Source organism: Sorex araneus, chromosome 6, assembly GCF_027595985.1.
Source record: "Sorex araneus isolate mSorAra2 chromosome 6, mSorAra2.pri, whole genome shotgun sequence".
In the NCBI taxonomy this organism is placed as follows: domain Eukaryota; kingdom Metazoa; phylum Chordata; class Mammalia; order Eulipotyphla; family Soricidae; genus Sorex; species Sorex araneus.
Genome location: NC_073307.1, coordinates 6,138,890 through 6,161,810, shown reverse-complemented (window position 1 = coordinate 6,161,810; position 22,921 = coordinate 6,138,890). Strand labels below are relative to the sequence as shown.

The window sequence follows — 22,921 nt, the reverse complement described above, 5'->3', positions numbered from 1 at the left end:
TACATCACCACCACTAAAAAGACTTTCCAGACGAGCCAGGGCGAGCAATAAAAAGATCTCTATTTCTGTTTTATGGCTACTACCTGCTCGGGCAACGCGTTAGTAGTCTGGAACTTCTGCTTAGAGTCCTGCTGAGCTAGGGCGGTCAACAGACCAGGTGTGAAAGCCAAGCATCCTGCTTTAGAATGGCGTAGAAAGTCAGACCACCACGCACCCACTCCTGGGGCAAACCTGGTCTGCAGGCAGGAAGGAGCCGGGGAAGGGAGCGAGAGCACCGGCTTATGCTAAACAAATGCTTCATTAATGCACCGAAATAAAAGTCAGGGCAGCGCCTGCTGCCCGAGACAGCGATTCTCCAGCTACAGAAATCTTTCTCCATCATAAACCCATCTGTATTACCAAACACCAGACTACTAAACTTACATTCATAAAAATGAATCTTTTCTTTTTCTTTTTGGTGTCTGGGCCACACCTGGTGACGTTGCTCCTGGCTCTGCATTTGGGGGTTACTCCTGGCAGTGCTCGGGGACGGAACCCGGGTCGGCTACGTGCCCTACCCACCGTACTACCTCTCTGGCCTGTCATCGATCAGTCATTTTGCGTCTTGTGTGTGTGCGTGTGTGTGTCTGTACGCGTGTGTGCATGTGTGTGAGTACGCATGTGTGTGCGGATGTCTGTTGCATGTCTGTGTGTCCGTCTGTGTGTGTGTGTGTCTGTACGTGTGTGTGCATGTGTGTGAGCATGCATGTGTGTGCGGATGTCTGTTGCATGTCTGTGTGTGTCCGTCTGTGTGTCCATGTGTGCATATGCATGTGTATGCGTTGTCTGTGTGCGTGTATGCAGAGCGTCGCACATACAAGGCACATGCTCCATTGTGACGCCTCCTGGCAGGCCCTGTGATGGATTTTCTCACTAAACAGAAGGTCCAGAGGAAAGTATTCTCCGGGCTGGGTCCAGGACAAAGAACCGTCAGAGTCTGGGCCAGGAGATGCCTGGAGCCTCGGGGTCGATCCCTGGGCAGCGCTGGGGGTGGACCTGAACAGCAACAGTCAGAACGGAGAAAGAGGGAAGCAGCGGAGGAGGGCCAACTGGTGGGGGTGGGGGGTGGGGCTGGGGGTCTGCGTCCTCCAGGGCAGGGCTAACCTCAGTTTCTTTTTTGTTCTCTTTTCCTCTGCAGGGGAGAGGGGTGCTGTCAGGCCCTGCCCAGGGGACCCTGTTCCCACTGGCCCAGTCACTCAGAGGCAGCAGCTGGGGCGGGGGCGGGGGGGGGGGGTCACTCAGGTCCCTGTGGTCAGCCCCCTTTCAAGGATTGCCCCCAGCTCAGGGCTCAGCAAACAAGCTGCTGTTTCTTCGAAACCCTCAGTACCTCCCATCCCTGCCCCTTATTTCGCTTACAGCGCCCCAGCGAGAAGATGCCAGAGGTGCTGGGGGTGGGGGCAGGCGCCCTCCTCGGCCACACACAGGCCCAGGAGCCCGGCCAGGAGCCGTCCCCGAGGGCAGAGCCGGAGCAAGCCCTGAGCACGCTGGGTGTGGCCAGAGAAAGCCAAACCTGTAATTCCTGACAAACCCTCTGCGCCCCCGGAGCCCCGGCCACCGCCCCGAATGCGGAGCTAGTGGGGAGACGCAGAAGCCCGAGCATGGAGCTGGCTTGGGGGCGCCCAAACACATGACGAGGCTGGGACGGAATAACGCGCAAGGGCCCGTGGGTGGCTCCATCACTCCCACAATGTCACGAGGCCCCCTTAAAGCCCCGCAGGACGGGGGCTGGGGGCTGCAGCTGCCGGGAGCCCATGGGGGCACGGGCACTCAGTGCTACCCTCTCGACGCCGGGATGTCCCCATACAGCTGCCCTCAGTCCTGAGCTGCTCCCTGGGCTCCTCGGCTGGGTTCCTGGGTTCCTCTACTAGATTATCCTGTTCCTTAGCTGGGCCCCTGTGTCCTGAGCTGGCTCCTGTGTTCTGAGCTGGATTCCTGTGTTCCTGAGCTGGTTCCTGCGTTCCTGAGCTGGTTCCTGCGTTCCTGAGCTGGTTCCTGCATTCCTGAGCTGGTTCCTGCGTTCCTGAGCTGGTTCCTGCATTCCTGAGCTGGTTCCTGTGTTCCTGAGCTGGGTTCCTGTGTTCCTGAGCTGGTTCCTGTGTTCTGAGCTGGGTTCCTGCGTTCTGAGCTGGGTTCTTGTGTTCTGAGCTGGGTTCCTGCGTTCTGAGCTGGTTCCTGTGTTCCTGAGCTGGTTCCTGTGTTCCTGAGCTGGGTTCCTGTGTTCTGAGCTGGGTTCCTGCGTTCTGAGCTGGGTTCCTGCATTCTGAGCTGGGTTCCTGCGTTCTGAGCTGGTTCCTGTATTCCTGAGCTGGTTCCTGTGTTCCTGAGCTGGGTTCCTGCGTTCTGAGCTGGGTTCCTGCGTTCTGAGCTGGGTTCCTGCGTTCTGAGCTGGGCCCCTGGGTTCCTGAGCTGGTTCCTGTGTTCCTGAGCTGGTTCCTGTGTTCCTGAGCTGGGTTCCTGCGTTCTGAGCTGGGTTCCTGCGTTCTGAGCTGGGCCCCTGTGTTCCTGAGCTGGTTCCTGTATTCCTGAGCTGGTTCCTGTGTTCCTGAGCTGGTTCCTGTGTTCCTGAGCTGGGTTCCTGCGTTCTGAGCTGGGTTCCTGCATTCTGAGCTGGTTCCTTCATTCCTTTGTCTCGGGCCACACGCAGTGTGCTCAGCAGCTACGCCCAGCTGTCTGGGTATTGCTCCCACAGCATTTGTGCTGAGGGGAACGTATGGGGGAGAGAGATGAAAGTGGGGTCGCTGCGTACAGGCAGGCTCCTCTGCCCTGTTGCCCCCCACCCACCCACCCACGGCAGGTGTATCTTTCATAAGCGAGTGACTGAGCCGCTCTTGCACTGGGAAACTGTTTACAGATGGTGGGTCAGTGGCCGAGCGACAGGACAGAAGGGCGGGCACTGGCCTTGCATGCAGGGCTGCTCCCGGCACCTGGCTGGTCCCCTAAGCCCTGCTAGGAAGATCTCTGGGCACAGAGACAGAAGTAAGCCCTGAACTGACGGGAATGGCCCCAACCAACAAAAATCCCAGCTACAGGGAGACAATGGCACAGAGCTGGCGCATGGGACAAGTCCAGATAGGTGGGCCAGGGGGAAAGCTCTGAAGATTGGGGGCGGGAGAGAGCAGTGGTTGGGTGGGGGCGGGGCCCACGCCTGACCCGGGTCTGGTTCCCAGCACCCCATGGTGACCTGGAACTGTGAAGGCCACCGACCTGCCAGTCCAGCGGGCCCAGAGTCACTGGAAGGACCCCCTCCCTGGACCTCAACTACTAGGGAGGTCCAAAGGCGGGGGGCTCACTTGACTCCCCCCGCATCACTTGCTTCCCCCAGGACCACCAGAAGCAGCCCCTGAACATGGCCAGGTACGCCACCCCCTCCCTGAAGGCCTCCACATGTGGGCCTGAGCACGGGAGTGTCCCTGTCACAGCCGTCTGGAGCTCCAAGGAGGAGCTGGAGTGACAGCGTGTGTGTGTGTGTGTGTGTGTGTGTGTGTGTGTGTGTGTGTGTATGTGTGTGTGTGTGTGTGTGTGTGTGTTTGGGGGTGGGGGGAACTGGTTATGCACACTGCCAGCCCCAACACCTCACGGGGTCCTCGAATGCAGGAATAAGCCTGAGCACAGAGCGAGGAGCGTTTCCTGAGCACTGCCCAGTGTGGCCCCAGCAAAGCAACAAACCACCTAAGGCAGGAGCACGGCTCTGCCGGCCCCTGGGCGCGGCCCAGAGATGCTGCTGGGGTCTCCAGGCGGCTGGGCCCGAGGGGAAACTCTGTGACACTGGGCTGGGCTGCGAGTTCAGCCCCGCTGGGCTGAGGTGAGGCTCCGTTAGTCAGCACAGACTTTCTTCACTCTGTGGCCACAGAGCGCCGGAAACACGAGAAACACGGCAAGGGCGGGCGGACGCGCCTGTGGCGGTCAGGGCTTCCTCCCACGCCGCTTTCTTGGAAGCTTCCCTCAGTTGTCCTCTCCCCCAGAGCCAAGCGTCTCTGGCACGCCAGCCTTTCCGGTGCCAACCCGCTTCCTCCTTCTCCCCCCCGCACAGCCGGGCTCAGACCAGGTCAGGACATCCCCCTGCCCAACGCTTTCCAGAAACTTCCAACGATTCCCCACTGGGGGCCAGAGAGATAGTACAGTGGGTAGGGCGCCTGCCTTGGGTTTGATCTCCGGCATCCCAAAGGGTCCCCTGAGTCCTGCCAGGAGTGACCCCTGAGCACAGAGCCGAGAGGAAGCCCTGAGCAGCACTGTGTGACCCCCCAAAAAAAGAAGAAAAAAAAAAGAGTTCGAAGTTGGCTAGAGCCCTTTCACCACCTGACCCCCGCCCTAACAAGCTCTTCGAGCTACTCCCAATCCCTCTTTCCAGCACGTTTCCGGCTCGCAAGGCCTCCGGGACACGTGCTTTCGTGCTTGCTGTGAAGAGAACAGCCTCCTGCCCACTTGACATCACTCTCAGGCGTTGGAGAGTCAGAGCAAATATCAGCTGTTTCAGGAAAGCACTTGCTGGCCCCGGGCAGCCCGCGGCTTCCTTCTCTGCCGGCTCAGCTGAGCGGTACTAGGGCGGGGCCCCAGTGGCTCGACAGTGCCCACGGGCTGGAGCGTGCTGGGAGGGGACAGGGGACACACACCGACGCTGGGGATCATCTCTGGGTCTCCTACAGCGACGCGTGGGCTCTGACCTCCTGCACCCCCGTGCAGCGCGGACCACCCTCCTCGTGGGACGGATCGTGCCTGCCAAACGTGCAGGAAGTAAATATTTACGTTTTAAATTTTTACATGTATGTCTGTATCCTTCCCACTGTTTTAAAAGTGGTGGTTTTAATGTTTCAGTTTTGGGGTTTTTGTTCGTTGGGGGGGGGGCACGCCTGCCTGAGCCCAGAATTGAATCTAGGTCAGCCACATGCAAGGCCACATGGTAATACCCACTGTATTATCACCGTTTTCCTGTGGGGGGAGGGAGTTTTTATTTTGATTTGGGGGCCACATCCAACAGTGCTCAGGACTTACTCCTGACTCTATACTCAGGGATCACTCCTGGCAGGGCTCAGGGGACCCGGTGGGATGCTGGTGATTAAACCTGGGTCAGGCACTTGCAAGGCAAATGCCCTACCTGCTGTGCTATCTCTCTGGCCCCAGGTTTACTATTCTATAAAATGAACACACTGTGTCCTAGTATGTCTGAAGGTTTTTGTATATGCAGTGGATGCTTGCCAAACATTGGTCTTGCCTGTTGGAGGGATTTAATAATAAACCACCCAGATGCAGTGGATGAAACTATTTCTGAAAGGAAAAAAAAAATCACACTTGGCAGACACTGCTACTGCTAAATGTGTGAATAACTAAATGAGAAATTCATTCTTAGCAAATAGGCATGGAAGAAGTTAAACATCATCTTTTTGGGCTGGAGAAATAGAACAGAGGTTAGCGAGCTTGTCTTGCAAAAAAAAAAAAAAAGTCTATGTAGTTCAATTCCAGATAGTCCATATACTACTGGGTCCTGCCACGAGTCAGCCCAGAGCATGGCCAGGTGTGGCCAAAGAAACAAACGCACACACACACCATCTGTTTCCATCTGTACAATAAACTTGGTAGGGCAAGATGGTTGTGAGAATTAAAAGACCGTAAGCGAGCTGCTCAGCTTAAGATCACAACAGTGAGAGTTCCCGGGTCTGCCCCAGCTGAGGTCCCTGGCACCTCGTTAATCTACTCTTATTTATACCAAAGTGACTTTATTTTTGTTTTGTTTTTGTTTATAAAGACATTTAAATTCTGAACACCAATCCCACCACCATCACACCTTCCCACCACCTTATTTCAAATGTTTCCACCCCGAACCCCAAACCCTGCCCCCAAAGCAGAACTGAAATAATGTATTTTGTATCGCTAGTTATGAAAATCTGCTGAAAATGATCCAAAACAGTTTCCTTAGAGGAAAGTGTGTGAAGACTGTTGTATTTCACCCTGGAGCCATTAAGCCCTTCTGTAAGAGATTAGTAACAAGCTGTTAAAGGTTCAGCCTTGTGTGCTTGTATTTTTTTCCTCCCCTAGACTGGTTGCCTTTTACTTTATACCCCATCAAAGGCGGTGTGCTACTCTTGATACCTCAGTGGTGTAGCATGTGAGATGTCAAGCAATGCAACTGCACACTCCAGGAATTTTGAAATTTAAAATATGGTCATACAGCAAATTCACTGATGGGTGAGGCTCATCTGAGTCTGTGGAGAGTGGCCGTGAGCATGGCAGCAATTGAGTTCTGGAGGTTTACAGCTGCTGAGGTTTTACTGGGGCGAGGAGGAGAACTCACCTGCCCCCTCGGGTTGCCCCGGATATGACAGCCTGGCATGGGGGTCTGGAGGCATCTCTGCGGTATGTTGTTCTATGTTGTTCTGTTCTGAGAGCTTTATTTCCGAGCCCCTGGATCATGGCCGTTAATGAGGTTGTATGTCATCCGTGAACGTGACTGCCAAGTTACTGAAACACGGGGACATGGGGGAAGTTGCCCGTTCCCAACTTCATGTGAGCCTAGAGATGTCAGTCACAAGTCACGCACACCTGGGTTTTTCTAGTGACTTTATTTTGGATCTGACGGATAGTACAGGGATTCACACAGTACACTTGCCTTGTATATTGGCCGGCACCACATATGGGGAGCACCCCTAGGTGTGGTCTAACTTACTTCCGCCCCCCTCAATGGTGCCCATTTATTTTGCTTTACAGTCACAAGGAAAGGATCTGGGTCTTCAGACATGGATGAAACGTGGACCGTTTGAAAGGCAGTGGGGAATCTCCTCTGCCCCCTTCCTTGTTTATTTATGTGGAGGGGCTAGTGGGGGGGGGGTGCACACCCTGAGGCGCTCCCAGACTTCATCTGGTGGGATGGGGGGGAGATCATATGCAGCGCCCGGGACCAAACTGGGGTGGCCTGCAGGCAAGGCCCTACCTGACCTGGAGTAGGTCCCTCCTTCAGCTGCCACGTGGCGCGTGGGGCTCACCAGGCCTCATCTCCATGACACCCCCCAAACCAAACCAAAGGGGCCAGAGAAAGCGCTGGGTGCTGAGCGCCTGTTCTGCACCTGGGAGGCCCAAGCTCCATCCCCGGGATCTCCAGACTCCCGAGCACTGCTGGGGTCACTTCCAACCCATGCCCCAGGGACCACCGCACCCAAACTCCAAACCAAAGAAACATAAGTCAATCAGCTCCCTGGGCGCAGCGCTCGTTCGGGGGGCGTCCAGACCCCGGGAGGACGCCAGAGCACGCTTCACGGCACATGCGCACTTTACGGCCATGCGCCTTACGGCCACGTGCGCGCTTCGACCGCGTGGGGGCTGTGCGTGGGCTTTACAGCAGCCGGGCGTCACAGCCACACGCGCGCTTTACGGCCGTGTGCGCTTTACGGCCACGTGCGCCTTGTGGCCATGTGGGCTGTGTGGGGGGTTTACGGCAGCCGGGCTTCACGGCCAGCGTGCGCTTTACGGCCATGTGCGCTTTACGGCCACGTGCGCTCTGCCTGCGGGTGGGCTGCGCGTGGGCTTTACAGCAGCCGCGCTTTACAGCCCCCGCGTGTTTTGCGGCCGCGTGGTCTGGGCCGCAGCTGCTGGGCCCGGAACCGCTGTAGTGGGCACGAGGTGAGTTGGGCGCGGGGTTGCCCCGACGGGCCGGGCCGGGGCCTGTGGCGTTGGCGGGGCCCGGGTGGGCTTCTGCTCCGTGTCCAGGACTCGCTTCTGCCGGGGTCGGGGCCTTTGCGGGGGGGCCCCCCAGGTACGCGCTCTCCAGCCCCGCTGTGCGTTTTGTGCATTTTTTCAGCCGCCCCCAGTGTCCCGAGGACCCTCTGCCCTGGGAAGGGGGAAACGCGAGCAGGGGAAGGGCAACGTGGAGCCCTCCGACGTCTCTTTTTGGGGTCTGCTCTCCCGGTTTTGCCTTCCTCCGGGCCCAGCCCGGCACCCCCCAGCAGTCAGTGGAAAGGCTTGTCTTTGCTGTAAAAGTCATGATTCGGGAAAGCAACCTGGACTCGCCCTCGAGCCCTCAGTCGCAGCGTCCCACGGCGGGTGCCCGCCCTCCAGTTCCCCTTGAGCTTGCATGCTTCCTCAGCCGTGCAGGCGGACGGAGCCCGGGCTTATCGCTCCAAGGATCGCAGATCTCGGGCCCCACCGAAAGGTGTTCCTGGATCTACAATGCATTTTATTGACATTAAACTTTTACCAGTCTTCGGTACCTGAGCTCCTCCATTCTCAGCTGCTAGAATCACGCCTGAATCACCCTCTCCAGCCCCTCCTAGTCTTCAAATACAAGACTCATTCTACAAACATTCATTGATTTCCGAGATAATATTCATAAACTGAAGTGCCCAGCATGAGTAAATGGAGAAGCAAACTCTCCGAACCCCTGTATCTCATTTACACTGCATTCTAATTATTTGGAATTAATTTCTCACTGATGGCACTCATAATCTGGAAGAAATGTGATAAAAGAATGCTGGACCTATTCCTATACTTGACAACAGAAAATTATTCTAACCGAACCCAAACTCATTTTGGTAAACTCTCAGTTGTCTAGATTTGAATCCTAAGATCTGAGTGAATGCTAAATCCTTTGAATGGGTCTTTGCCCTAGAAAAGGGTGTCCACTTTTTTGAGTTGGTTGAAACACGTACCATTAGACCAAGAAAAAATACTAATGGGAAGGTCCCAGAACAGAGTAAATAACCCGCCTTGGGTAGATTCCAAAAGTGGTGAAAGTCACGATGAACGGATCTAGACTTGCACTTTTGTAAGTTGAGACTTTCTTGGTGGGCGTCACATCTACCGGTGCTTGGGGCTTCCTCCTGGCTCTGTGCTCAGGAACCAAACTACCACAAGCAAGGACAGTGCCCTGTCCTCTGTACCATCGCCTCAGTCCAACTGAAGATTTTTGTTTATTTGGTTTAGGGGCCACATCTGACTGTACTCAGGGCCTACTCCTGGCTCTGCACTCAGGAGTCACTCCTGGCAGTGCTCTGGGAACCATATGGGGTGCTGGGAATTGAATCGGGTTCAGCTGTGTGTATGGCAAGACCCCTCCCCACTGTACTATCCAGCCCCTCTTTTCATTTAAAAATTTTATTTTTGGTCTAAAGGGCAGGTACAGGGCCGGAGCGATAGCACAGCGGGTAGGGCGTTTGCCTTGCACTCGGCCGACCCGGGTTCGATCCCTGGCATCCCATATGGTCCCCCAAGCACCGCCAGGAGTAATTCCTGAGTGCAAAGCCAGGAGTAACCCCTGAGCATCGCTGGGTGTGACCCCCCCCCAAAAAAAAAGCAAAAAAAAAAAAGGGCAGGTACACCCAGCAGTGCTCAGAGCTCACTCCTGCCTCTGTGCTCAAGTGGGGTTCAGGGGACCCTAGAGGGTGCCCAGGATCAAAAACCAGGTCAGCTTTCTGCAAGGCAAGCACCTTGTCTGCTGTACTATCCGTCTGGCCCCTTGGAGTCCAGATTTTTAAAAGTCAAAATAACCCAGAGTATCCTTTAAGATCAGACTCCTGGGGGTTAGGGATGTAGCTCAGTGGCGCCTTCCGTGAAGGAGGAGGCCCTGGATCGAGTGTCTGGCAGGGCGCATGCGCCCACAGAAACCCTGGGCCACCTTTCCGGTCTGGCAACCACTCCGACTACCAGCATTAGAAGAGAACCAATACGAGGCCTTGATGAGGCCAAGTGAGGTCCAGTATGAGAGGGTGGTCAGTTATCTATGTCCAGTAGCCGGCTGCTGCTCATCTCTGCAGGGGTTCCCCCCACCCCTCTGTTAAAAACTGGGGTGCCGGGGGCTGGAGCGATAGCACAGCGGGTAGGGCGTTTGCCTTGCACGCGGCCGACCCGGGTTCAAATCCCAGCATCCCATATGGTCCCCTGAGCACGGCCAGGGGTAATTCCTGAGTGCAGAGCCAGGAGTAACCCCTGTGCATCGCCAGGTGTGACCCAAAAAGCAAAAAAAAACTGGGGTGCCTTCTGGCCTTTCCCGTGAAATGAAGTCCTTCACGTCTCAGCTCAGTTGTCGCCTGTCCGACACCAGAGACTTGGCTCTTTGTCCTTTTCTTTATTTATCGAGCACAGTTCTGATGCGTGCCGTGTTCCTGGTCTCTGAGCACATTCACAAACATTAGCTTGCTTACTCCTCATGGCCCTGTGAGGTAGCTAGTGCTTTTGCCTTTTGGGCCACACTCTGAAGTGCTCGGGGGTTCTCTCTGTCATGCTCAGGGGACCGTGAGGTGCTCGGGTTGAACCTGGGGTTCCTTTAGGCAAAGCATAGTTTGGAGTCATTTGAGCTTTCTCTAAGCCCCCTTTTTGGTTTTTTTGTTTTGAATGAGACAGTTGATACAGTATCGACTCCCTGGGTTAGTAGGTGGCAGATACAGTCTGTTAGCTGATACAAAGTTGTTTCTGTTTCTACATTGTCTCCAATTATGTTACATTGTTTTAAAAAATTCTTTTTTAAAGACTTGAGTCCCACGGTTTAAAGTGCTTGCCAGCAGCAGGAAAACAGCAGACTGGTTTATTTTATTTTATTTTTTGCCTTTTGGGTCACACCTGGCGATGCACAGGGGTTACTCCTGGCTCTGCACTACTCCTGGTGGCACTCAGGGGACCATATGGGATGCTGGGAATCGAACCCGAGTCGGCTGCGTGCAAGGCAAACGCCCTACCCGCTGTGCTATGGCTCCAGCCCCCTGCAGTGTGGCTTGTTCTCCACAGATTGATCCTCCTCTTCATGGGATCGAGACTAATTCTCCAAAGCCGGCGGTTTCGGTTCTCAGGTTCCCGGTGCCTCTAAGTAGGTAAGGGCTGGAGAGAGAAAACTGGGCTTGGTTTGCTCATGGCCAACCCAGGCTCAATCCCCCCCCATGGCATATGGCCCTGAGCACCAGCTCCCCCCCGCCCTGCGCCCCCTGAAGAACTGAATAAGATGCTTTGCAGAAGGCCTCAGCCACCCTGGATCTCACGGCGTGCTCACTTCTGGAGTGCGGGTGGGTTTGGACGCCTCCCCAGCCCTCGGCGGGACGGAGGGAAAGCTCATGACATTGGCGCTGCCCCTGTCCGGAGACAGCAGAAAGGTGCACGAAGTTCCTCAAGAGCGGAAGAAAAAAAAAGAGTAAAAGAAGGAAAAACAAGGGAAAGGGAAGGATATTAAGAAGGTTTGTTCTACAGAGCCAAATCCGGCACATTCGAGATTTGTCTCGAATGAGCAACAATGCAGAGGGGCCCACAGTCTTCTTTGCAAGGCGACAGAGACTCAAGGTGACATGTTTAGAGGCCAGAGAGAGAGCACAGAGGGCAGGCGCTTGCCTTGCGTGCGGCCGACCTGGGTTCGCTCTCCGGATCCCTGTATGGCCCCTTGGACACGGCCAGGAGTAAGCCCTGCGCTTCTCCAGGGCTGGCCCGCCGCCCGGATAAATAAACAAAGATGACCCATCTTACTAGTCGTCGGGCTGAGGCCCGACAGAAGCGCACGGGTTCTTTGCTTCGGGTGTGTTTTCTGGCCCGGGCTTGGGGTGGGCTCTGGCGGTCCCCCGGGCCCGTGTCCAGGGTCATTCCCGGCGGGGCTCAGGAGACCACATGCGGTGCCACGCGTGGAAGGCAGGCGCCTTAACCCTTGGAGCACCTCTGGCTCAGCCCGGCCGGAAGAGCCCTTGGGCAGGGAGGGGGCGGGGGTGACCAGTGCTCAGGGGTCGGTCTAAGGGTTAAATTAAGGCAAGTCAGGGCCCTTGGGGAGCTCAGGTGGTCCCGGAAGACTGTGTGAGGTGCCGGGGGGGTGGACCCAGGCGAGCCACATTCAAGGCAGGTGTCCTCCCTGCTGGCTCCTGCCCTGTGCGACACTCAGACCAGGCCTTTCTTCTCCCTTAGGCGTGGGATTTGGGGCCTCACTCAGCAGTGCTCCGGGGCTACTCCTGGTGGGCCATGGCCTGCCCGACCGGCTCCGCCCACGCCACCCCCTTTCTCCCCTTTCAGTGGGATCATTTCTGGCTTCCCCGAGGCCGCACTCAGCAGTGCTCGGAGCTCCATTCCCGGCGGTGCCCAGGGGACTGCGGAGATGTGCCTCCAGGGGGCAAACCAGGGTCAGCCACGCACCGCTTCTCCCCCAGACTCTCTCCAGCCCCCCGCCCACACCCCCTCTCGAAGCATCCTTTGTTTCGCGAGGCTAGTGCGGCGAAGGGATCAGAGTAGACGACCTGAGCTTGTCTCCGAAATTCAAGGAACTTCTGCTTCACCAGATGTTCCCCACCAGGCCCCCCCCCCCCCCCCCCCCCGCCCCACAGACTCGGAGAGGAAGTGGGCTCTAGGCCAGTTTACGCCTGTCCTGTGTCCCAGAAGCTTGCGGGCTGCCTGCTGTCCACCAGGGGCGCTGTGGTCCTAGTGATCCTTAGCCGAGGGGGACATGCTGTTTTATTTTTTTAATATTCCAGGTGCAGTACAGGGGAGGCTCCTGGGAGTTCTTGGGGGCACCGCGTGGCCTTCCTCACGCAGAGCCTGAGCACTGGCCCTCAGGGCTGTCTGCTGCGTATGTTTGTTGTTTTTGACCCGTTGACTTCTCTGAACCATCGTGTTCACGGCTCTTGTAATTAAAATCTTCGAGGTGTCCGTTTTGGAGCATTGCACTTATGTCGACACCACGAGTCGCTCTTCCTGCTCGACATACAGTGCCCGACTCTCCAGTACTTCACTTCGTCTTCTCCAAGACCATGAGGGCGAGTCAGAGACTGGCACAGCACGCAGCGCCCTTGGCGTTGCACTCGACAGACCTGGGTGACCCCGACACCCCAGAGGGGCCCCCCGAGCCCTGCCCGGAGTAATCCCCGAGCACAGAGCCGGGAGTTAGCCCTGAGCACTGCCAGGTGTGGCCCAAATAACAGCAACAACAACAAAACCCCAAACTAATGATTCCAAAGGGATGTTTATCAGTTTGAAGAGATCCCTCGGGGCGGGGTCTGAGTGTCCCTGCCCCCACCCCCAGCTGGGGCTCTCGGGAAGGCCTCTGGCTGGCCGCACTGTGGAGCAGATGGGCCCAGTGCCACGAGAGCCTCAGAACGTGGCTGCGTGGCCCGAGCAGGGGTGAAGGCTCACTCGCCTGATTGCCCCACCTCCGCCCTGCTCCTGCCCTTCCGAGGACCCGGGCCCAGCTCGCCCTTTGTCCTGGCAGGAGCCGTCCGAGGGGGAGGCCGGCCTCTTGCTCTGCTCAGGGGAGGCCTGGCTAGCTGGAGACTCCCATGTCGTCGCTTCTCTCCCTTTGCTCCTGGCCACGCCAGTGCTCAGGGGCTCCTCCTGGCGGGGGCTGGGGCTCCATCTCGGCTCCCGCCGGCAGAGCACGTGCTCCAGCCCATCTCGCTCCTCTGGCCCATGAACTTTGAGGGGAGGACAATTGCCCCGATTCCGTTTTCAGTATGTCCAGCGAGGCAATGGTCAGAAGCCGAGAGCGGTGCTAGGTGCGGTGTCCGCCCGCAGCACGAGGACTCAGAAGCTGTCCTCCTGCGAAACAGTGTGTCCCGCTTCTGGAAACGAGCTCTGTCCGCGGGCGCACAGCTGGGGGACAGCTCACCGGGGGTCCTGGTGGGCTTCCCGGCAAGCTCACACCGAGCGAGCACTGCTTTCCACAGGGGGCTCCTGCTCCCGCAGCGCCCCATCTGGAAGGGTCAGGAGGGAACTCGGAGTTGGCTCCTGGTGTTTCCCAGAGAGCTGATACAGATTGAGTGAGTTTGAATTTGTTTGGGGGCCACGTGGACCGGGGAGAGACCCAGGGTTCCTCCAGATGAAGGATGTCCTCCAGCCCCGTGAGACGGCTCCCTGACCTGGTAAACTACTGGAAGCGAAGGAGATTATATGCGGTGTAGAAATCTCCAGGCGTGACAAAACCGCTGAGCCTCAGGTGAGAAGTGAATCCATGTCAAAGTCACCTCTGGCCATTTGGCCACCACGTAGAACAGGTTTTAAACTCCGGTGTCTGAAGAAAGATCACACATGTCTCTGGTCACCTCAACCAGCAGTGCCCTGTGTGTTTGCTTGCTTATTTGTTTGGGGGCCACTCTTGGCCCTCCTCAGGGCTCAATCTCGGTTCTGCTCTCAGGGATCACTCCTGGGGGTGCTTGGGGGACCATCATAGGACGTGGCAGAGATCCCACCCAGGCCAGCTGCGTGCAAGGCCAGCGCCCCCCGGAATGCTGACTTCCCAGGCTAGGGTTGGTGTACCCAGAGCCCTTGGGCTTAGTAAAGGGGTCTCTCGAGGTTTGTGAGGGACTCGGTCCTCTGCAATGGATGGACATGTCTGCACGCTCGCCTTCTGCCTGTCTGAGGCGTGTGACCCGCTGCAGATAGGGTCCTGGAACTTAGGCTGCAGGGGAGAGGCTGGAGGGGCGGGAGGGCGCGTGTATCCTGGATACTTAGCGAGCCAGGAAAGGACCTCTCAGACTTCTCAAGGTCTGTTTCTGTCACAAACTGAAGGTCGCAGGTGTCTCTCCTCGAGCTGTTTAGGATTACATGAGACGGGGCCGGAGCAGCAGAGAGAGCACTTGACTGCACGTGGCTGACCCAGGTTCAATCCCTGGCATCCCCTGAGCACTGCCAGGAGTGAGTTGAGAGCCAGGAGTAACCTCTGTGCATAGCTGGGTGTTGCCCCCAAACAAAACGAACAAACACAAAAGCTAAAGAAGTTTAGAGTGCCTCAGGGGGCCCTGCTGGGCGCCAGGGGTCCAGCCCAGGTGGGCCGCGTGCGAGGCCAGCACGACTGTCACTGGACTGTCGCTGGACTGCCACGCTGGCCCCGCTCTCGCAAGCTCTCATAACCTGCTAAGCCTTCTCGGAGCTTCAGGTTTCCAGAGTTAGAATCAGATGTTGAAACTATGTCAGGGTAAGGCCACTTCTTTTCTACCTCCTTGTAAATTGATTTTTAAAATAAGTTTACAAGTATGCAGTTGGTTAATGTTTCCTGGGGCAAGAGGAGAAGGGGAGGAAGAGGGTAGATTATATCAGTTGGGGTCATGCGCTTCGGTGGTCTTCAGACCAGCCTTTTCCCCTGCCCCCGGGGCTGGAGGGGTGAGGCGGGCGCCAGGAGAGGGGAGATTACGCTAGGTTGTCAAATGCGAAGATGAAGAGTATAGGGCCAGAGTGTCTGAGTTCAGAGTCTACCTTATTTGTCTTGTTTGGGGGCCACACTGGCAGTGCTCAGGGACCCCGGGGGAGAGGGGCGCTGAGAAACCAAATGAGGTGCCTGGGTTGAACTGCTATACTTTCTCTCTGCCTCCAGACTCTTGAACGAAAGGACTGAGCGGGCAGATGGACATCTCCGCGTTTCAGCTTCTCACCTGGAAGCGGGAACGACAGACCAGATCGCAAGCAGCTTCCTGTACATCGGCGACTGCCGGGGAAACACAAGCCACGTCGTGAGTTCCAAGGTGCCCCTTAACTCATGACTGTTCCCCTCGAGCCCCCTGACCTTCGTGCATGACCGTATTTAGAGTACAGGGGCCTTGCAAACATAACTACGGTCAGGGTTGAGAGGGGCCGTAGGGCGTTACTGTGGGCCCAGGCCCTGAGAGGGCCTTTATAGGCGGTCAGAGGTGGCAGAGACGGCACAGATGGAAACGCCCAGAGCTCGACAAAAGGTGAGGTGCCACTTCTCCCTCAGAAACTCCAGACGGCGTCAGGGCTGCTGATCTTAATTTCTGAGCTCTTGCCTCCCAAATGAGGAGGGGAGTATGTGTGACTTATTTTAAAGAGTATTTTAGGCACCGTGGCTTATAATACAGTTCGCGGTTGGGTTTCATGCTGACACATCCCAGCATCACCCCCTCCCCCAGACACACACCACACACACACACACACACACACACACACACACGATTGTTGTTTTCTGGCCCTGCTGGGGGTTAGATTTAGGGCCTGCTCTGTCCTGTCAAGTCCAATCCAGGCCCCCTTCTGTTTTTTAAGTCACCACGTTTGTGCTCGATTGTTACATCAGCCCCAAAACCGATGCAATCAGTAAGTCATTGTTCCTACCCTTAAGAACATCTGTGCTCTCCTCCTGGGGCCCCAGAGCCAGAATCTGATAACAAAAGGTTTAAGAATGTATGAGGTGGGCCGGAGCGATAAGACAGGGGGCAAGGCACTCACCTTACCTGAGTCAACCTGGGTGATCCCCGACATCCCATGTGGTCCCCAGCTGAGTCAGGAGTGAAGCCTGAGCACCACTGGACGTGGCCCCAGAACCAACCAAACGAACAAGAAAGAATGTATGAGCGTGGCCTACCATGTGCTTTGGCAGTAGAGCACATGTGTATGTAGTATGTGAGGCCCTAGTTCTGTTCACCACAAAAACCCAACTGGGGGTAAGAGCTGTGATCTTTGTGAACATGGAAGGTCTCGAGGAGAGAGCAGGTTACGAGAAGCCAAAGAGGGACCGAGTTTGACAGATACAAGTGGGGGCAGAGGGCTGGAATGATCGCACAGCGGGTAGGGCGTCTGCCTAGCATGCCGGCCCCAAGCACCGCCAGGACTGATTCCTGAGTGCATGAGCCAGGAGTAACCCCTGGGCATCACCAGGTGTGACCCAAAAAGCAAACAACAACAACAACAAAAAAAAAAGTGGGGAAGGGGAGGAAAGGGGAGAAACGTGTATGAGAGCAAGAAGCCGTGCTGTGTGGCTTGAAGATGGGCAGACTGAAGGTGAGCAGAGGATGTCAGATGATATATCTTGGCTAGACTCTCCTAGGAAATCAAGATCTGGACTCTGACTTCTTAAACTGGGTCGTGAAATGAATTTAAGAATGGCAAATCAATTCAAAATCAACAGCGTCGTGAATCCGAGATGTTTCTGGCCATGGCTACCCATGCTACATTTCTCAGGTGAAAAGGGGTGCTGAGTGGGGAAGGTTTAAGAAGACACGGAAAAGGGGCTGGAGAGATAGCACAGCGGGTAGGGCGTTTGCCTTGCACGCGGCCGACCCGGGTTCAAATCCCAGCATCCCATATGGTCCCCTGAGCACGGCCAGGGGTGATTCCTGAGTGCATAGCCAGGAGTAACCCCTGTGCATCGCCAGGTGTGACCCAAAAAGCAAAAAAAAAAAAAAAAAAAAAAAAAAAAAAAAAGAAGACACGGAAAGGCAGATCAGCGTCAAGGAGATTGGAGACTCTGCCTGTTTTAACGCATTCCGCCAGAGACCTTCAGCTGATGCCACGCTGATTCCCCCATCCCCCATACACAGAGAAGACGACGAGAGGGTTCCTGTTCATACCTCACGTTGGATACCAAGGTCTATGGCAATATAATTAAGAACAAATCTATATTTCTATTAACTGTGTCATCTTTGTAGTAAAGTTTTGCCCAATTAAAAAAATGCTGACTATGAAAGGCCAGTCATTCTTGTCCTTTTGGTTTTTGGGCATGTCTGGTGGTGCTCATGGCTGACTCCTGACTCTGCTCAGGGATCACTCCTGGTGGGGCTCAGGTACCCTTCGGAGGGCTGAGATCAAACTCAGGTTGACGATGTACAAGGCAAGCGCCCTGCCCTACTGGAATACTGAGTTTAAACCTGGTTCTTCGCCGATGCAGACAGCGTAGGGGGCGAGGCGCTCGCACTGTCCTCTGTACAGGCCCGGTACTGCCTGTGCCTCCAGCAGGCCCACCCGAAACCAAACCCCTCCAGAGCAGGACTTCTGGGGGGAAGAGGGAAACTCCTGGCGGTGCTTGGGCAACCCTGTGGGGTGCCAGCGACTGAGCCCGCTTGGCCAAGGGCAGGGCAAATGCCCTACGTGCCATGAAGACTTATTCTCGATACCTACAGGGGAAACATTTGCTAGGCTTTCTTTCCAGAACTTTTCTCACTGCCCGTCCAGCTTTCATGCATCTCGTCAGTTCCCTTTGGCCTGTGCAGAGACTGACCGATGGCCCTTAGTCCAGAGAGAGGGCCACGCTCAGCAGGCACTCCCGCCTCCCAGCGCCAGCTGCCAACTCCCGGGCCTGGCCTTTTCCTTCCTCGGAGCTGGACAGCAGAATTCTCTGGAAAGACTCTGCTGTGCAGACACATGGATTCTGGAAATGTTTGGGATTCTGAAGATTCCACCTTCTGAACTAATTTGCTAATAACCAGGCTAGGCTTGATTTCTAGAATATTGTACTGGATTTTAAAAACTTGCACTGGATTAAAAAAAAAATTGGCAGTATCTGTTCTCGGTTTATATCTTCCTTCATGGTGGCCTTGCCGGCACTTGGTGGATGAAATCCCTCTGGACTGGGCTGGGAGGGGAGGGACCCTCGGCAGAGAAGGAAGGTTCCATCCTTCCTTCCTTAGTGGCCATCCGAGTTTGAAGTAGTTTCCTTGTGGTTCTTCTCGGAGTTCACAAATGTACCCATGGATCAGATGACTAGATACCTCCGCGTCTCACGGTTCATCCTGACTTGGGAGGTGTAGAGTAGAACATACTTTTCTGCAGAGAAAAGAAAGAGGGGTGCCTGTGAGGGTCAACAGGCCGCCTCAGCCCTGCCCGCGAACATTCCCCTTCACAAGCTCTCACAGTAAATAAAGTGAAAATTCTCATGCTAAACCAATTCCTTTTTTTTTGCCTTGGACCCGTCGGTCCAGTTCTCCAGTGCCCTGACTTCCTGCCCCCTCCCCCCCTCCTCCCTGCGACCTTTGTGTCACTTTATTAACCCGACCCCTCCTGCCACCCAAACCCTCCACCCAGCCGGCCGGCTCCCTCTTCCGGGCTCCTGGGGTTAGGGGGGGTGGGGGTGGTCATCCCCAGCTCTCCACCGGTTTCCTCCCGGAGCATCCCGGGCCAGCAGGGAAGCGGGCGGTGGGCGTGCAGGGAGAGCCCGGGCCCGGGGTGGGGGCGGCCGAGGCCTGGGGCCGGGACTCCTGCAGGCCGAGATCTGGCCGGCGCTTCATTCAAAGGCCGGGGCGGCTCGGCCCACGAGGTGGGGGTGGGGGGTGACCTCCAGGCCCCTCCCCGCGCCCCGGCGCCCCGCCCCCGCCGCCCGGGGCACCTCGCGGTCGCAAAGCGAGCAAATTAATAAATAAATAACCGCCCGGGCCGAGCCCGCCCCCCGGGGCCCGGGGAGGTCTCGCGGGCTCTCGCGAAGGGTTAACGCGTCCCGATCGCACGAGGGGGAGGAGATTCCCCGCAGCCGAGTGAAAAGCGGGCGATGGCCCGGCGTGCGGGCACTAAGACCGCCAGGCTCGGCCCCGCGCGGTGCAGGCAGGCGAGCGCGCGCAGCACGCACAGGCAGGCGCGGGCCCGGGGCGCGGCGGGGCCGGGGCAGGCCGGGGGGCGGGCGGCCGCGGGCGGGCGGCGGGCCGGCCCTCACTCCCTCTTGTGTCTTGTGCAGAGCGCACGCGGCGACTCCGAAGCGCGGCCCCGATGAACATGTCAGTGCTGGCGCTGCAGGAGTACGAGTTCGAGAAGCAGTTCAACGAGCATGAAGCCATCCAGTGGATGCAGGAGAACTGGTAGGGGGGAGCGGCGGCCGGGGGGCGGGGGGCGGGGGGCGCCGGGGCCGGGGACACCCCGCCGCCCCGCGTGCACTTGGTGGCTATATGTATTTGCCACGGCGATTATATAACGCGGGGGGCACGGACGCGCGTGTGTGCTGCGCGCGCGCGCGTGTGTGGATGTGAGCGCGCGTGTGTGTGTGCGCTCCTGTGTGTGTGTGTGCGCGTGTGTGTGAGTGTGCGCGCGCGCCTGTGTGTGTGTGTGCGCGTGTGTGCGCGCGCGCGGTGCTCCCTACCTGGGCCGACTCCCGGCGTCCATCCCCCGCGAGGCTACTGGCCGGGCCTCCCGCGCCCCAGCCCGCCGCGTGTCCTTCCTTTCTCCTTGCGAGCGCGCCGGCGGCACGGCCGGATCCCGCCTCGCCTGCACCCCCTTCCCCCCCGGCGCGGATCCCCTTCCGGTTTCGGGAGCCAGGAGGGGACCCCGAGGTCCGGCGACGGGGAATGAATGAAGCCGAGCGAGCTGCTCCGGCTCCGGCGGCGGCGGCCGGGAAACGCCTCTTGGGCACCCCCGCGGCTCCCAGACCCCGGAAGCCTGCGCGTTGGAGTGGGGACCCGCGGAGACAGACAAAAGCCCCCCCAAACTCGGCCGCAGAGCCCTTTGCGGACAAACTTCTCACGGGGTGGGGGGTGTAGAGCATCTTCCTACCCACCCTCCCTTCCCCGAGCCCGCGGGTGCGAGGCGACCCCGTGTCACCTTGCGTGGTGGCGCGCGGGAGACTGCTCGCCCCGGGTCCCCTCGCGTTCAGGTGCCAGCCCCGAGGCGGGGGGCGCCCAGCCGGGGGCCCGGGCTGTGCTGCCCGCCCCGCGCCCTTCCCATCACCCGGGGCCCCAGACGCGGGCGGGCCGGGGCGGCGCCGCCGGGGTCCCAGAGCGGGGTTTGGAGCGGGGCTTGCCGGGGCCCCGGCTCCCCGCGCTGCGCCGCGCCCCCGGCGCGCCCGGCCCGCTGGCCTTTTGCAGCGGCGGGGCGGAGCCGCCCCCAGCACGGCGCGTGGCCGAGCCCCCCCGGCACTCTCCGGGGGCCGCGAAGGGCGGGGACCGTGTGCCCGCGGGCAGGCTCGGTGTCGGCCGAGCACGTGGGGCGGGGGCTGCCCAAGGGGGTCGCCCCCCCATTGTCCGACCCTGCCCGGGCGCGCCGCCGCCCCCACCCTGCCGCTGCCGCCCAACCTGCCTGTCTGGGTCCGCAGCGCCCGCCCGGCTCCTCCCCGCGGCCTCGCCGCGCGCCCCCGTGTTTGTGGCTGTCGCCTGGTCTCGGAGGGCACCCAGCAGGGCACCCAGCCAGCGCCTCTTCGCCCGTCTGTATCTTTTCCCGCCCGTTTCCTCCGTTCACTCCACAAGTAAACACGGGCCCAGGCTCGGGCTCCCCGCTGCCCACGGTTTCTGCCTGGCTGGCTACTGGGGACACTCCGGCTGGCCAGGCTTTTGTCTCGGGAGCTCCCGTCCAGGTGTGTGCGTCCTGCCCGTCCGTCCAGGAGCACCGCAGGGCACGGTTCTTGCTGGCTTCCTCTTGATTACCTTGGGTGGCACGGGCAGCCTTTCCTGGTGATGGGTGCCCATTTTCCTGCCGGCGCTCTCTGCCCACCAGAGCCATGACACGGCTGGGTTAAGTGCTTGTGCTCCCGGTACCCCGGGCCCCAGTTCTGCAGCCTTACAGGTCAGTTTTTGTTGTTGTTTTTTCCAGTTAGGTGTATAAGAAAACATTTTCTTGGGGCTGGGTTGTTCAGGGATTAAGTTCAGTCACTTGTCTTGCTTGCACCTGGTCCCCTTAGCACAGATGATGGGTGAAGCCCCAAAGCCCACCCACCCACCCCTGCTCTCCCCCCCCCCATGCATTTTCTTTTCATTTCTCTTTGTTATTAGAAGGGCGCTCGATAACTGAGGCTTAGATGGAGTTTAGGAAACCGAGAGGAAACCACCCTTTCCGTGTGTGGTGGGTCTGGAACCAAGGCTGCCTGCGTCACCCCACACTGAGCTTGCGTTGCCCGGCAAGCTCCCAGACCTCACATGATCTGAAGTAGCTTCTGGAGGAAAGGCGTGCTGTGAAGTCTCTGCTTTGTGTTTGGAGAAGCCATTGACTGTTGTGCTTAAAAATCTTTCCAACTAAAAACAGCGCAGAGTTTGAGCATTGTAACTTCTCTCTGCAAAATGAGCTACTGTCTTTTGAAGAATTGAGAGGCCAGTAGGGTGGTCAGCCAAAGGCCTAGTTTCATCTCCGAGGACCTTATGTAGGAATATTCGATTCAACATGTTCTAAACTTCATGTTTGCTATAATTAACACATTAAGTCGCAGAGACTCATTTTTGCAGTGGAGTTTGTGTAAGCACGGAAGGGTTTGACTTGAGCGAGTTTATCACGTTTATTGCTGTTTTAAGGAATGATTAACCTTATACTCATTGTAGACACAGGGTAAATACTCCAGACCTTTTAAACTTTCCTTGCAAATAGTTTCACATAAATAGATCAGGAAAACAATCGGAATGCAGAGTCGTAAAGATCGTCCCTTGATCATCTCGAACTGCATTTTCAAGATATACAGGCCAAGTTAAAAATATTTTGGGACATGATACCTGTAAACTAGAGAGTTTATGACATGAGGTAAAGGAAAACGCCTGCTTCTATTACAGTACCGTGTTTGGGTACCAGCTTTGCTCTGAAAAGCCCCTGTGATTTGACTACATGGAAAAGAGGCATTTTGCTCTTTTATGAGATGTCTGACCTTTACCTGTTATTCTCACTGAGGCCCGGCGTCACTTACAAACCAGGCCGGCCAGAGAGCAGAGCTGCCCCCCTCCCCAACCGGTTGGTAAGGCCATAGAAAGCCCATTGAGTGGGGCCAGCTGGGCTCTGCCCTGCCTCTCAGCTGCCCGCCAGGGCTCTGCAAACTGGTGGAGGCTCCTTGCTCCAGTTGTAATCCTGTGGCCAATGGTGATCATCTTCTGATGTCTGCTGACTCGGCGCTCGCCAATCGGAAGGCGGGAGGCCTGTGCTGACTGCTGTAACATTATGTATGGGCGGTGACGTCACCGAAGGGCTTGCCCGGCGCCCGGGGCCCCGCCCCCGCCCGGCGCCCGCCTCTCCTGCTTTCCCGGGCTTGGGATGTTCAGGCTTTCCCCCCTGGCTTCCCTCTGGGATGAGTTTTTGGGATTTGACTGCTTTGAAACTTGTGTCTTGAGGTCAGTAAGATAGCGTAGGGATTTCCAGACTCAGTGCGTCTAGCCAAGTAAACCTTTTATCCCAAATTGAGTTTTTTCCTTAAGGAAAATGAAAAGAAACTATTTCCAAGGAGTTGTTTTTGCTTTTTTTGTCATTTTGGGTCACACCCGGCGATGCATAGGGGTTAACTCCTGGCTCTGCACTCAGGAATAATTCCTGGCGGTGCTCGGGGGACCATGTGGGA

General features: G+C 57.2%; 1 protein-coding gene and 1 long non-coding RNA gene across 4 annotated transcripts in view; one reads left to right on the top strand and one right to left on the bottom strand.

Annotated features, from left to right (window-relative positions):
- Positions 1–15,147: 15,147 nt before the first annotated feature.
- LOC129405652 (uncharacterized) lies at positions 15,148–20,196 on the bottom strand. Of its 2 annotated transcripts, none has more exons than XR_008630722.1 (3): positions 19,763–20,196; positions 17,818–18,462; positions 15,148–15,394 (listed from the first exon to the last, which is right to left on the bottom strand). It is a non-coding gene; the product is annotated as an uncharacterized LOC129405652 (long non-coding RNA). The 2 variants fall into 2 exon arrangements; XR_008630723.1 differs by having other exon boundaries at positions 15,148–15,341.
- The window catches only part of ELOVL6 (ELOVL fatty acid elongase 6), a 59,700-nt gene continuing 55,781 nt past the window's right edge, over positions 19,003–22,921 (top strand). The window contains exons 1-2 of one of the 2 annotated variants that reach the window (XM_055142515.1): positions 19,003–19,260; positions 19,364–19,484. In XM_055142515.1, the coding sequence (XP_054998490.1) occupies positions 19,396–19,484 (89 nt within the window). In that variant the 5' untranslated portion in view covers positions 19,003–19,260; positions 19,364–19,395. The other variant, XM_055142516.1, reaches the window with a different exon arrangement.